Source organism: Sinohyriopsis cumingii, chromosome 10 (genome assembly GCF_028554795.1).
Source record: "Sinohyriopsis cumingii isolate HCF-2022 chromosome 10, ASM2855479v2, whole genome shotgun sequence".
NCBI classification, from domain to species: domain Eukaryota; kingdom Metazoa; phylum Mollusca; class Bivalvia; order Unionida; family Unionidae; genus Sinohyriopsis; species Sinohyriopsis cumingii.
This window is the reverse complement of record NC_142970.1, coordinates 45,551,799-45,568,219: the sequence shown is the minus strand read 5'-3', so window position 1 is coordinate 45,568,219 and position 16,421 is coordinate 45,551,799. Positions and strand designations below refer to the sequence as shown.

Here is a 16,421-nt window from a genome sequence, read left to right as displayed (position 1 = left end):
TGAGTATTCAATTGAATTCAATGTCCCACTTGACAGTGAGCTCAGTAAAGCCTTGTTTGAATGTGATATAGAGTATTCAATTGAATGCAATATTCCACTTGACAGTGTGCTCAGTAAAGCCTTGTTTGAATGTGGTATAGAGTATTCAATTGAATTCAGTGTCCCACTTGACAGTGTGCTCAAACTTGACAGTGTGCTCAATAAAGCCTTGTTTGAATGTGGTATTGAGTATTCAGTTGAATGTAATGTCCCACTTGACAGTGTGCTCAATAAAGCCTTGCTTGAATGTGGTATAGAGTATTCAATTGAATGCAATGTCCCACTTGACAGTGTGCTCAGTAAAGACTTGCTTGAATGTGGTATTGAGTATTCAGTTGAATGCAATGTCCCACTTGACAGTGTGCTCAGTAAAGCCTTGTTTGAATGTGGTATAGATAATTCAATTGAATGCAGTGTCCTTCTTGACAGTGTGTGCTCAGTAAAGCCTTGTTTGAATGTGATATAGAGTATTCAATTGAATACAATGTCCCACTTGACAGAGTGTGCTCAGTAAAGCCTTGCTTGAATGTGGCATAGAGTATTCAGTTGAATTCAATGTCCCACTTGACAGTGTGCTCAGTAAAGCCTTGCTTGAATGTGGTATAGAGTATTCAATTGAATGCAATGTCCTTCTTGACAGTGTGTGATCAGTAAAGCCTTGTTTGAATGTGGTATTGAGTATTCAATTGAATTCAATGTCCCACTTGACAGTGAGCTCAGTAAAGCCTTGTTTGAATGTGATATAGAGTATTCAATTGAATTCAGTGTCCCACTTGACAGTGTGCTCAAACTTGACAGTGTGCTCAATAAAGCCTTGTTTGAATGTGGTGTTGAGTATTCAGTTGAATTGAATGTCCCACTTGACAGTGTGCTCAGTAAAGCCTTGCTTGAATGTGGTATAGAGTATTCAATTGAATGCAATGTCCCACTTGACAGTGTGCTCAGTAAAGACTTGCTTGAATGTGGTATTGAGTATTCAGTTGAATGCAATGTCCCACTTGACAGTGTGCTCAGTAAAGCCTTGTTTGAATGTGGCATAGAGTATTCAGTTGAATTCAATGTCCCACTTGACAGTGTGCTCAGTAAAGCCTTGCTTGAATGTGGTATAGAGTATTCAATTGAATGCAATGTCCTTCTTGACAGTGTGTGATCAGTAAAGCCTTGTTTGAATGTGGTATTGAGTATTCAATTGAATTCAATGTCCCACTTGACAGTGAGCTCAGTAAAGCCTTGTTTGAATGTGATATAGAGTATTCAATTGAATGCAGTATTCCACTTGACAGTGTGCTCAGTAAAGCCTTGTTTGAATGTGGTATAGAGTATTCAATTGAATTCAGTGTCCCACTTGACAGTGTGCTCAAACTTGACAGTGTGCTCAATAAAGCCTTGTTTAAATGTGGTATTGAGTATTCAGTTGAATTGAATGTCCCACTTGACAGTGTGCTCAGTAAAGCCTTGCTTGAATGTGGTATAGAGTATTCAATTGAATGCAATGTCCCACTTGACAGTGTGCTCAGTAAAGACTTGCTTGAATGTGGTATTGAGTATTCAGTTGAATGCAATGTCCCACTTGACAGTGTGCTCAGTAAAGCCTTGTTTGAATGTGGTATAGAGTATTCAATTGAATTCAGTGTCCCACTTGACAGTGTGCTCAAACTTGACAGTGTGCTCAATAAAGCCTTGTTTGAATGTGGTATTGAGTATTCAGTTGAATTGAATGTCCCACTTGACAGTGTGCTCAGTAAAGCCTTGCTTGAATGTGGTATAGAGTATTCAATTGAATGCAATGTCCCACTTGACAGAGTGCTCAGTAAAGACTTGCTTGAATGTGGTATTGAGTATTCAGTTGAATGCAATGTCCCACTTGACAGTGTGCTCAGTAAAGCCTTGTTTGAATGTGGTATAGATAATTCAATTGAATGCAGTGTCCTTCTTGACAGTGTGTGCTCAGTAAAGCCTTGTTTGAATGTGGTATTGAGTATTCAATTGAATGCAATATTCCACTTGACAGTGTGCTCAGTAAAGCCTTGTTTGAATGTGGTATAGAGTATTCAATTGAATTCAGTGTCCCACTTGACAGTGTGCTCAAACTTGACAGTGTGCTCAATAAAGCCTTGTTTGAATGTGATAGAGAGTATCAGTTGAATGTAATGTCCCACTTGACAGTGTGCTCAGTAAAGCCTTGCTTGAATGTGATATAGAGTATTCAATTGAATGCAATGTCCCACTTGACAGTGTGCTCAGTAAAGACTTGCTTGAATGTGGTATTGAGTATTCAGTTGATTGTAATGTCCCACTTGACAGTGTGCTCAGTAAAGCCTTGCTTGAATGTGGTATAGAGTATTCAATTGAATGCAATGTCCCACTTGACAGTGTGCTCAGTAAAGACTTGCTTGAATGTAGTATTGAGTATTCAGTTGAATGCAATGTCCCACTTGACAGTGTGCTCAGTAAAGCCTTGTTTGAATGTGGTATTGAGTATTCAATTGAATGCAATGTCCCACTTGACAGTGTGTGCTCAGTAAAGCCTTGTTTGAATGTGATATAGAGTATTCAATTGAATTCAATGTCCCACTTGACAGTGTGCTCAAACTTGACAGTGTGCTCAATAAAGCCTTGTTTGAATGTGATATAGAGTGTTCAGTTGAATGCAATGTCCCACTTGACAGTGTGCTCAGTAAAGCTTTGCTTGAATGTGGTATTGAGTATTCAGTTGAATGCAATGTCCCATTTGACAGTGTGCTCAGTAAAGCCTTGTTTGAATGTGATATAGAGTATTCAATTGAATTCAATGTCCCACTTGACAGTGTGCTCAAACTTGACAGTGTGCTCAATAAAGCCTTGTTTGAATGTGATATAGAGTGTTCAGTTGAATGTAATGTCACACTTGACAGTGTGCTAAATAAAGCCTTGTTTAAAGGTGGTATAGAGTATTCAGTTGAATGCAATGTCCCATTTGACAGTGTGCTCAGTAAAGCCTTGTTTGAATGTGATATTAAGTATTCAGTTGAATTCACTGTCTAACTGGACAGTGTGTGCCCAGTAAATTGCATTTGAATTTGGTTTAAAGTATTTAAATGAATGCACTAAAACATGTAATGTCATATCTCAGTCAGATGTGAAAATGATGTGTTGGTATGTACCCCTTACTCTGGCTAAATCTGATATTCCTTCCATCACTGTGATTACTCCATATTTTGCCCATTCTTTCAGTTCTACTAGCAGAGACCCTTTATTTCTCTATGTATTCACTGTCTCCTCTGTGTTGCTCACTGTTCTTGGTCCCCACTGACACACTCTTTTACCTCATTTTTACTGCCTGCCATTCTGCTACAGCACCAATGGAGAATGCCTCTTTTTGCCTTAATTCAGGTGGCAGCAACATAAACATATTCACAGTTCATTTTATGAGAATGATGAAGGCATGTTTTCCCACTGTAGAATAATCATAATGAGTGATACATCTGAGTGGTCAGTCTGAATGCAGGAGTATACTGCATTAATGTGGTTGTTGAGGTCCATAACTGATGACTACCAAATCATGCTATCACAAGAATGATAGAATATTGGAACAGAGGAGGGGAGGAATAAACAAATTGTTACTCAAACATCTCTCTCTCTCTCTCTCTACATATATATATATATATATATATGTGATCAAATAAACAACACCAACACGTACAATGTGTGACCAGTTTCGCTTTATTGCTTCATCAGACTGAAATTCAAACTGAATCAATATCATTGCTTATGTCATTTAATATATTCTGTTTCTAAGTGATTAGTGATATAAACAACATGACATAAACAAGACGACATCATAGCTTAAAGTTTTAACCTAACATAAACGTTTTATTCTTTAATGAATATTTTACATGGAAATATGCATATACAGTATAGATAAATGATATTTTAATAGAACAAAATTCATAAAATTCGATCTTAAAGATACATATATCTCTATTGATAACTATATCAAAAATTTAGGAATAATTAGAGATAAACAGTTTTATTAATATTTTTATTATGTATAATGCACAATTTAAAAAAAACAACCAAAAGACAAATATATTATACCTAGATATATTATTGACGAATGTTCAGTATTTCATAAGAACTCAAATTATAAAATAAAAAATTATGATGTGCATAATATTTATAATCATACAAATAAATAAGTATTTTATAAGTATTTTATAATTCTGAGATGGAACGTCTACTAAAGGAAACCTATTGGATTCACCATCTTATTATGGTATATCCAAAAGGTCTAAATTCCAAAACTCTATACGACCTTCATAATCATTTTTGTTAATATTATTTTTTAATTATGTCCCCTGTTTACATTTAGTTAAGAATATTTTTATATTATTCTAATTTACAGAATAAAAATAAGTTTGCTAATTCTTTAAAAATGAAGGGGCATTTTAAAAGCAGTTTTCAATATATTATGAATAATTATTTGTTGTCATAATAGTCCAACAATTTTCCAAAAGAAAATGTTATATTATTGCTGTGTTCTGAAATATTGGCATAATATGTATCACAGTTTTAGTTAATATTTTCACATTAATTTTGATAATTTATAAGAAAAGAAACCCCATATAAATACATGGTTAAAAATTTACATTCCTATGGTAATTGAAAAATTTAGGTTGAATATTGTCAAAACTTTAAATCTGAGTAAGAATTTTGTGAAGGTTTGCGTCATTGTAGCTGACCTAAGCATTAAAGTCAAATAAGGCTGATGATGTAACGAAGAACATGATGGCACACCATATGACATTATGATTTTAACGTGAATTACATACCATTAAAAATGAAAATAATAATTTTTAAACATATGCCTTGAAAAATCATTCATAGAGCAAATGCTCTGTTTTATTTTACAATAAGCATAAATTTTTAATATTTTTTTAAAAATCAGAACCTTTATGGTTCATTCAGCTCATTAAACATTAGTTGTTCAAATTGTTTTTTGGGGCATGTCTTTTACTGCATGATTCTAATTTTTTCCATCCTTATGCACTTCTTTTATTAAAAATATGAAGGTTTGTTACGTTGACAATCACGTTCCACAGCTTTTTCTTTTTCACTTTTTAAACATATTTCTCAATTTAACAGCGGATAAGCCAGTTTGTAAGTATGACAGTGTTGATGCGGTTCTTTTAGTTTAGCTTCGTATGTGCTGAGATACTAATAATTGACATGTGTCATTCTTCTTCAGCATCATTTATGTTGTCATTAATTTTCAGTGATTTTAAATTAATACTGAAACTTATGTGTTTTACTCTGAGAGAATTGAAAACTAGCAAAGGCATTGACCAGCCATTCATATGTCTGTAAGGATAGCTGTGACCTAATTATCAGGTCCAGCTATTCTTGAAGGTGACCTAATTATCCAGACCATGAGTGTTTGTGGCCACAAGGATACCAGTGACCTGATTATCTGGACCGTGAGTGTTTGTGGCCACAATGGTACCAGTGACCTGATTATCTGGACCATGAATGTTTGTGGCCACAATGGTACCATTGACCTGATTATCTGGACCATGAGTGTTTGTGGCCACAAGGATACCCGTGACCTGATTATTCAGGCCACAAGGACAGTAGACACCTGATTACGGGGGGCGGGGAGAAAAAACAAACACTAATAGCTATGATCTGAAACTCCATATTATTTTTAATACTAAAGTTTAAGTGGAAAACATTTGAAGGGCAGTGGAGATAATGGTGTATATTATAAATTCATTATATGGGGGAGGGGAAAATATTGAGAATAGAAGTGATTGGTATAGTTTTTATTTAAGTTACAGCACAGAAACTACTCTGGAGATTTTGTTATATGTCACCAGTGAGTGTTTTCAATATAATTTAAAAAATCTAACAATGATAACTTGAGATGGCCATTAATTTTAAATTGCTCTGCAATATATATTATATAGGTCTTGTCTGCAAATATTAAATTAATGCTCAAACCGCATGTTAATATAATCTGATAACAAACTTACTGTAACACAACAAAAAATAATATATTTAATCCAATTGGTACTTGGCTGCTTTTAAAGAGAAAAACGTAGCTACTGTTTAGGCATTCTGGATGGATGGGAGAATCAACACGTAATAATAAGTTGTTTTTACGGCGTGTTGTGTGTCGACAGAAAGAGCATGTATATTGTGAGGTGAAGTAGTAAAGTTACAAAATAGTCCGAGAGCAGTAAGTGCGGGTTTCGTGTCTTCATCTGGTATGTGTTTTTGTAGTAAGACACTTTCTGAATACAGTGTATGCTTGCTTATAAGTTGCATCCAACTACAAACTGCACAGACTCATATCTGCCTTTGCATAATGCATCGACAGATCTGGGTCTGTGCAGTTTGTTAGGTGTTAGGTGTAATCGGTAAAATAAACAACATATAACCTGGTCAGCAGATTATGATCGTTGTTGTTTGCAATTTGACTTATGAGCGAGTACATATGGTTTCCCAAAACATATATTATTACTTTAAGAACAGATTATGTTATTGTGAGCACACAGTACATGATCAGTTGCTTTTTTAGCAATAGTAATGCTGACATGATGGGCATAAACATTGATGAGCATGTTGAATGGTACATTCTTGGTAGCAAAATATCACACCTATCTAAAAACATAAGTACGTGATGACATATCCTTTTGAGATTGGGACATTCCTTTTGATGTATAGGCAATGATGTCTATATGTTGGCAGAACCATCTGGTGGCTTAGAGATTAGCACATCTGCCTTTGGTGTGGGAGATCGCAGGTTCAAACCCAGGCCAAGTCATAACAAAGACTGATACAAATGGCACTTGCAGCTGCCTCGCTTGGCGCCCAGTGTCAAGATAATGTGACTGGGAGGGACATGATGCTACATGTCTGTGACATGATACTCTAGTGCTAGACATCACTATAAACTGCCACACTGCAGACATTGAAGCGATATGACTGAAAAACTGTTAAAGCTACGTTTAAAATCCAAATCACAAACACACACGCTATATGCCAGCTTCTGATGTAGACGTAATTCAGGCTGATCCCAGTAGACTTAAGAGTGCCAGTTGGTTTTTTGGGACGACTGATGTACATATCAGAATATTAGAAGTATGCGTGTCACAATACACTTCCACTGATATTCAAAAAATAAAACTATGCAGGTATTATCCCAACTCTTGTGAGCCACAGTTGGCAAGATAGGGAGTCCAATTCAATCAAAGTGTCACGAATTTGATACCTGCAGAGGCCAGACTGGTTCCACTGCTTTTAGCATTTTTCCATGGCATGACATAGCCAAAATTGTGCTGAAAATGCTGTTAAAAATGATCCAAGCAACCTGACCCCCACCCCCTTTTATATAAAAAATATGAAATAAAACTGTCTCTGTTTACATGCTAACTTCACATGATCAGATTTACTCTCAGGCAAGATAGATGATTTTGTAAATAAATCCCCAAAAGAACAGACATCACTAGTGACCAATTACATCATACTACGAGTTGAAAGATTTTATTTAGGGAGTCAGATTGCATTTACTTGCATCTTATTTTGTTAATGAATTTAGTAATATGGTGTGCTATTGTTTTAGTGACTTGCAAAAGTTTCATGCAGATTTACAGTTTGATAAACTGTCAAGTTGATGTTGTGAGAGTAACATGTGACAGTTGAACTCACTTGTATTCATGGTTTGTCAGTTTTCAGAGATTTTGTGGTTGCTGAGTCCAATGACCCATGAAAACATTATCTAGCAGCTGTTAAGAGAAAAACTCTGATTTGGACACCTTTGAATTGTGTAGTAAAAAAAATATCTTTTGCTAAACCAGTACAATTTATATTCATATAAAAGAGAAGGAATTCAGTTAATGTTATGGATACAAGAAAACACAGGTTCATCATTTTTGCATTTTAGTTGTTGAATGTTGTTTATAGGGGTTCCCATTGCATAATTGGAGCATAATTTTATTTTAAATATATAAATAAAATCTTTTTCGTAACACCTCTTACCAGCAATTTTGTATGACACAGCCTATTGTATGAAAATGTCTCATTATTGTTTTTTTTATAAAAAATTACGGATAAAACTTAATGCCACAAATTTTGTTTTCTCTGCCAGCAATTCACAACCAAGGGAACATGTTATGGAAACTATGCTACATGCATCACAAAATTAAGTATGGCTGTGTTTTAAATGCTCCTACTTCTAATGTTTATTAAAAATGCTTAATCTTTTTTATTAATCTGTAGATGCTACAACGACAACGTTGCTCAAAATAAAAAGTTCACTTAGAATGATTTACTGCAAAATACTGAAATGTTTTGATTTTTTTTTTTAAAACAAGAATAATTAAAGCTATCCTCTAGCATCTCTAACAATAACTTCATGGCTTTTTAACAGATTTATCAATGAAATGATCATGTCTTATATTAATCAAATAACAAAATCAGTGCTGCTCAATTACAACATGAAACACAATGAGTGCTGTTCTGTGTGTGTAATGTATGTTGTAAAGTGTTTTTTAAATATATGTATCATGTTTTATAGTATTGCAGATTTGTTTTTTCATAGTACATGTATTGCTAATTTATTAATCAGTAAACAATATTGACAAGTTTAATACATTGATCATGTCTTTTCAGTTTTCACAACTAGATTATAAACTTACAATGAGAAAATTACGCAATTTCCGTTGGAAAAAAAATAATTATTTCTGCTGTAGCTTAGATTATGTTATCATTTATTCAGCATTGATTTTTTTTAAAAACTTAATTTGAAAATGAGATAATACTCAAAATTAATATTTTCCATCCAAGGACCAATTTAAACAAACCACATAATGAAAGTGAGATACTGCTTCTTAATGATAAATAATTTTTGATGCACCAGTAATCTAAAATTCTTTGATTCAAGATTGTTCTAAAATTTGATAGGAAATCACTTTTTTATATACGAGATATACTTCAGAAGAATTTGTTTAATGAAGATCTTATATTAAATAAAATTTATTTCTTTTCCAGTTGCTCCACGGTTACCAAGTGATGCACCTCTTATTTTTGATGTTGGATCTGGTTCTGCAAAGTTGTCATGGCGACCAGCAGATATTCCATCCTACTTCAGTGACCTGACACCTATCTACTACACAATCTACATCCAGGAGCCTCCATCCAAGTCGTGGCGCCCTCTAGTGAGAAAGATCCCACACACAATGTATCATGTGACTGGACTGCATCCAGACAAAGATTATGACTTCAGGATTCAGGCTGAAAATGAATTTGGTGCCAGCCGACCTACAGAGAGTGCTCGTCTGCCCAGGAAATCTGGTATGAAATTGTGTTTTTCAAGTATTTGAATTTGTGCTTATTGCATGCTTCATACTTGGCAGAAAGGAAATCGAGTTGTTAAGGGCTGTTCCATTTAAACATACATGGTACCAAGGGAAAGCCATTTAAAAACAAATATATGCCAGTGTACATTGATTTACACAGTTCATATTAAAATGATAAGAAAATTCTAAATTGCATCTATGGGTGAGTGTCCCACCTTAAAATTGCCTTCCTTGGGTCCCATGTATGTTTTTTGTATTTCATTTAAATACACTGTGTTTGTTGGAGTTTCTTTGAGACTCATGTACAATAGCGAGCATAAAAACTTTGTTAGTACTGGTAATGTAGTTTTAGCTAGCAGTAATTTATACTCTATGAATAAAAAAGTATTTTATAATATATAATTATTCATTTTAATGAGAAAATGTTTACAGTACTCATATGTTATGTACAGTTGGAAATTTTAAAAGAACTTAACATGTATAAGATTTTGTATTTCAGGGTACAAAGCACCTGTTTATATTCCTGAAATTGATGACTTTGATGAAGATTACACAGCTGTCAAGTTACGCTGGAAACCACAAGCAGTGACTCCATACACTCGAAGCAGCATGCGTTACCAGGTGGAATCATGGGAGCCGCTGGCACGCACCTGGCAATCCCTAGCAACAGGAATTTCTGAACCCTCATACACCATCCGTGGATTGAAGTCTGGTGTTGACAACCTTTATAGAATTCGTGCCGAGGCAGATCATCTTGGACCTAGCGAGCCGTCTGTCCCAATATCTGTTAGCAGAGGTAGAACAGTTTTTAGTTTTAATTTCAAGATATATATATATATATATAAACCCTGCCAAGTAAAACATATGAGGTGAAATTTTCTGTAAACAAATATTTGTAAATATTGAGACCTAATGTTTAGGTAGTTTTGAATGAGTAAATGTTCTTCATTAAGTCTTTGGAATTGAGAATTCGTAAATTAAATTTACGAGGATGATTAAATGAAGATTTTTTAAATTATTTTCATTAAATATTTCAGTCTAAAATATTTATTTAATCTTTGAAAGAATGAATAGAATTCTTTTACGTTTGATTGCTAGTGTGCATTTTGTTGACAGATAACAGATGGTATAGAACAATATTATCTGATAATCTGAAAGGTAAGATTTGACCTTCATAAATTAATTAACAAATCCAATCAAAGTCAGATTCAGTACATCATGTTATAGCAAGATCTGACAACATGTGAATGCAAGTCATGACTTTTAGATTGGTGGTGAGTCATGACTATTAAATTGGATAAAAGTCATTAATTGTAGATTGGCAATGAGTCATGACAATTAGATTGGAAGCAAGTCATGACTTTTAGATTGGTAGAAAGTCATGACTTTTAGATTAGTAGCAAATCATGAATTTTTGATTGGCAATTGATCATGACTTTTAGATTGGTTGCAAGTCATGAATTTTAGATTGGCAGTTAGTCATTACTTTTAGATTGGCAGTTAGTCATTACTTTTTGATTGGCAATCATGTTAACTACTGCTTGAATGATCCTGAAAATGACTCACTTCATTTGAGATTAAATTATTCTAAATGAAAATAACAGAGGTTCTAATGTTGTTCAAAAACTGATGTGCCTTTGTCATGCTATCACATGCCAGACAGATATGATTGTATCAGGCAATGTGATTTTTTCTCTCAATAAAATAACTTAAAAGTCATTCATGGTTCCATTTGGTCCTAGCTTTAAGCCAAACTAACACAGCACTTTCATTTGATTGCAAGTTTGTTGGAGGTTATCATGTTTGAATCTAGAGTGAAAATTGAATAAAGGGTAATTTGATTTGTTCAGTTATTTGTAATTTGTGCTTTCCATTGGTTGGTCAGACTTGATTCAAAAGCTGAGCATGGCCTGTTGTCATATCAAGCCATGGAATGTGAGAGACGAGCAGTTTAGGAAGATTTGATGTGAATCAGACAATTAATTAACTAACAGTTTAATCCAACTACTTACTACCTCTTTGAACTCCGAATGTACAAGTCATAACACACTCACATCAACGTTTATTATCTAATATTCATGCCATTGATCTACTATTCCAAAACATGTACCAGGTATTCCAAATATTATTATAATTCTCGGGACCATGGGAGGCCAAGTGCTCTAAGGCAAATGCTTTTACTGATCACTTTACACATCTCACCACTGTTAGTATGGTTTCGAGTCTTGTACCATTGTGGGTACAAGAAAGCTGGCCATTAACTTTGCAGGAGTCGATGGTTCTTCCTGGGTGCATGCCAGTAATATTCTGGCCGCCATGACTCTTTAGCCTAGCAAGAGCTGAAAATGGTTTTAAACCCAACAAAACCAAACCATTTGTGATCCTCTACTATAAAGCCCCACCAAATACCACTTCTGTACTATAATGAAGGTGTGATCTTTGATCCAATTAAATTACTTAAAGGTAGTTTTGTCATCGCTGTTTTGATTAATTCTAGTTTATGGCTAAAACAACCAATTATACATATATCTAACAACTTTTCTTGTGCCTTTGATTCACTATTATGAAACAGACTTGTTAGAATATTCCTCATTATACAGCACCATCACTTGTACTTGTAACACAGGTAACTTGTATGCCACCCATGAACATGGTTATAATAAGGGAGCAGTACCATTCTATGAACATGGTTATAATGAGGGAGCACTACCATTCTTGTAACATGGTTAAAATGAGGGAGCATTACCATTCTTGTAACATAATATGTTACATGTACAAATTTCATTAACTGCCAGCAGGCTGCTCAAAGTATGCTTTTAAAAAATTGTATCTACAACTTTCACAACATTTTAACATTTTTTTGTTATATTGTCGCATTGACATAGCACTGTACTTTTAATTTTTGCCAGTTGCATCAATAGATAATGAGAAGGCAGCATGTATTTTGAGTATGTGAACACCCATTCTCAGAGTTTTCAATCATTCTTTCTCAAAAGAAGTTCCCTGGACCTGTCTTATATATGTTATCATTGTCAATTGTTTAAATGAACCAGTTGTCCCAGCAGATTAGTCATCTCTTTGGTGGGGAGCCATGGTAGTTTAATTGGTAAAACATTGGTAAAACGTTAGACTTAAAAATGACCCATTTGTCCCAGCACAGTCCTTATCTCTTTGTTGGGCTCAGCCTGGGACAGATTGGTTGGTAAATGATTTAGACTCAGAGGTGATCCAAGAGTCATGGTTTTGATACCTACTCAGACCTGTCTGGGTGGTCTGAGTCAAATGTAGCCAGTAGTGGGCTAAGAGTATCATTAAAAACAACTAACTAATTAATGTCTAATTGTCATATTCATCTGTGATACACCCATCCAATATGGTAAGTAATCTCATTAACACTGGATGTCATTGTATTTAGGACACCATAGCTGTCTGATGTGTTTGTAGTACTTTCATTATTAAAAATGTAAATCTTACTTAGGCATGTAACACAATTCCAGTTTACATCCCGAGTCAGGTTTCTTGAAAATTTTATTTGTTGTTGGTGGCATGCAAATTAAAGTAACAGTATTAATAATAATAATGATAATAATAATAATAATAAATAATAATAATAATAATAATAATAATTTTTATATGTTGTAATATAAGATATAGTTATAGTTAATGTGAATGGTGTGAACTGTCCAAAACAATTAAACTGAAAAAACACTTTAGACCCTTCCCATATGACATCATCAGCAGACATATTGGTGGTATGCTGACTGGTTTACTGTTTAATTTATTTGGTATTTAGAAGTTGAAATAAACTCTTTGCATCTCAAGGTAGTATCACAAAACATATAAAAATGAAAAGAAAAGAAATAGACTTTCTGTTAGTATCCATATTTGTTATTTATGTGTAGATTTTGCTGCAGTGTTTCTTTCTGAAAATGTCAAATTTTGTTAACACAGAAACTGCCAGGTTGTCTAATATCCAGGTAAAAGGGGCAGAAAATTGCTAGTAACCTTATCAGGAAGGGTCTCTTGCCAGAGTGTGTGTATGTAAAACAGTTCCATGGACCTAATTGGGATGGGTCTCTTGCCAGAATGTGTGTCTGTAAAACAGTTCCATGGACCTAATTGGGATGGGCCTCTTGCCAGAGTGTGTGTATGTAAAACAGTTCCTTGGATCTAATTGGGATGGGTCTCTTGCCATAGTGTGTGTATGTGAAACAATTCCTTGGACCTAATTGGGATGAGTCTCTTGCCAGAGTGCGTGTATGTAAAACAGTTCCATGAACCTAATTGGGATGGGTCTCTTGCCAGAGCGTGTGTATGTAAAACAGTTCCTTGGACCTGATTGAGAAGGGTCTTTTGCCAGAGCGTGTCTGTAAAACAATTATAGGGACTTTTTGAGAAGTGTTGCAGGATCCATGTCTGTAGAACAGCTGTAGGGACTTTGTTGTGAAGGATCTAGTTGTAGGGTACATGTCTATAAAACAGTTTTTGAGACCAAGAACGGAAATCATAAACTTCTGAGTTTGAGTTTGCGATTGAGATTTTGTTTAAGCCAGTCAGAAATGATATTAGTTTTCACTTTTGAACGGTCATTTCTGATTGGCTGAGAGTGGAAACTTATTTTCAATCTCAAGCTCAGACTTTTGTGATCTGCAGTCTGGTTCTGGAGATCATAAAACTCTGAACTTACATTTGAGATTGAATTATCGTTCAGAGCCAGTAAGAAATGACCTTTCAATTTTAAAGTTATTTGGGTGAAGGCCAGCACGGGTTCTCAAACTCAGACTCAAACCCAAGCTCAAAGTTTATGATTTCCAGCCTGCTAAAGAAATCATCATTACTTCCCAATAAAGAAGCACGACTATTGGTTTTGTGATCTTCATCCATCATAATCTGTCTGTCCATCACACAGTTACAGTCCATGAACTGGGATGTCATCAGCAAAGTTTTGCCTTGAAGTCAGACTTGAGGACATTCTCAAATTTGCCTCAGAGATTTAAAAAATGCTCATATTAGGTGAATTCAAGATATGACTGAATTTCACTCTGTGATGCCAGGAAGAGTTTATTTGAAAATTCAGAGTTGCAAGCAAGTTACAAGAAAGACATTAAAAATATCATATTGAGATAGAAAATTAAAGAATTTTAGTCAAACAGATCTGCTCTCTATATACTATGAGGCAATTTTAACTTGCCAGATATATTCTAAATCTTGGTTAAAATTCATGTGCTTTTAACAAGTTTTTGACCTTGAGTCATGTCAGTTGGTTTTTTACCTTGAATCATGGCAACAAGATATTATCTAGCCATGCAGTCAAGAAAATATTTGACTGCATCAATTTTGAGCTCTGAATTGAATAATGATTCAAATTATTTGGATTTATTCAAATATGGTCTTTAGTAATAAAGGCCATATATGATGCAATCTATAATTTTTTTAATTTAAAATTCTTTCATTTTTCAAACTAGAAGTATAAAGAATATAATTTTTCAAAGTTTTCAAAGTTTGATTTCAAAATTTGTGCTTCAGAAGTCATCTCATGATTTTCTTTAATGTTTTTTTTGGTTTGTTTATTGTACTGTTTATATTCGGTTATAAGTTGAGTCAAACTACAAACAACACAGATCCTGATATGCCATAGCATAATATGTCTGCAGATCAAAGTCTTAGTTGTTTGTTCTAATTATTACTCCTTGCAAACTGCACAGATCCAGATCTGCCAGTGCATTATGTGCTGGCAGATCTGGGTCTGTGCAGTTTGCAGTTGGACTCGACTTACAAGTGAGTATATATATTAAATGGGAAAATCCTTGATGAATTTATGAATATGATTATGTGCTCAGCAGGTAGATATGAGAAGTATTTGTGAGATTGTCTCTGGTGACACTAAATGTAGGTTTTGGATTAATTCATCACAATTACTAAATGTACTAATTAAAGTCTTAATGATTAAGATATTTGCATCAATTGGTGATGTTGGATGTTGATAACTGTTGGAGGAAAATGAAAATTAAACCCAGTTTGGGCCGATTTGATAAATATCTATTTAATTCTCTCTACCTGTATCCAGTCTTATTAGTGGGTTGGGTTGTTGTTGCTGCTGTTTTTATTAATTTTTGGAATTTTATTTGTTAATAATACAGACCCACTGTTTGGGCTCAAACCCAATTTCCATTGATTTAAGAACTGATCTATTTCTCCAAGCCTCTAATTCACTTGGATTGATCCAATCCCAAGCCTCTAATCCACTTGGTTATCAGTGGTTACATGTAACAGAGTAAATTTGATGTTCTTTGATTTTGGCCAGTCAGAGCACAGAATCTGTGGACTATATTCTTGTTTTTTGCCAATTGATATTCAGTTTTATTTGTTGAAATATTCCACAAAAGCTATGCAAGTTCAGTGCAGATATTTAGGATGTTGTTGGAGTTTTTTAAAATCAGCAATTAATTTTGAAGACCATTCAATTCTCACTGTATTGAACAGACATCAGTTTTACCCTAATTTCATTTATAATTTAAACAATTTCAGATGTTGATAACTGTTGGAAGAAAATGAAAATTAAATTTGTACAGTTTTAGAGATGTCATAATTGTTAGGAATCCAAACATTCTAATGCTTACACCTCATTTTGATTCAACCCACAGACACACATGCATAGTTTATATTTCATAATCATAATGGTGGTAAGATTTTATGATCAAAACACTTCATTCCAAATATTATCGGAACATTCTTTAATTCACTTCAGTTTTGTAGTTCAGAGATAATGGTTTTTTTACTGGTTTAGGTGGATTATTATGTTTGATACTGAATTGAAAAGAACGAGTAAGTACACTTAGGAATGCATGAATTTATCAGGTTCTGCAGTGGACACATCTTCGTGTTTGAAATCAAGATTTATTACATTATTTCATCAACTTCTTAATAAGATTTGTTTAAGTTTTCTTAGTATCAGGTTTTGCAGTTTTGTGAAAAATGACATTTTTGTTTCTATTCTTAAACTGATGGCTGTTTGTTGAGTATAAAAATAAGACATATCAGTCA

At 34.2% G+C, this 16,421-nt stretch overlaps 1 protein-coding gene across 1 annotated transcript in view; it reads left to right on the top strand.

Annotated features, from left to right (window-relative positions):
• LOC149789967 (uncharacterized) overlaps window positions 1-16,421 on the top strand; it is a 299,468-nt gene that overhangs the window by 175,800 nt on the left and 107,247 nt on the right. Inside the window, exons 33-36 of the mRNA XM_089973148.1 lie at window positions 5,164-5,178; window positions 9,070-9,372; window positions 9,877-10,173; window positions 10,494-10,535. Coding sequence (XP_089829274.1) covers window positions 5,164-5,178; window positions 9,070-9,372; window positions 9,877-10,173; window positions 10,494-10,535 — 657 coding nt within the window. The remainder of the gene's footprint in view (window positions 1-5,163; window positions 5,179-9,069; window positions 9,373-9,876; window positions 10,174-10,493; window positions 10,536-16,421) is intronic.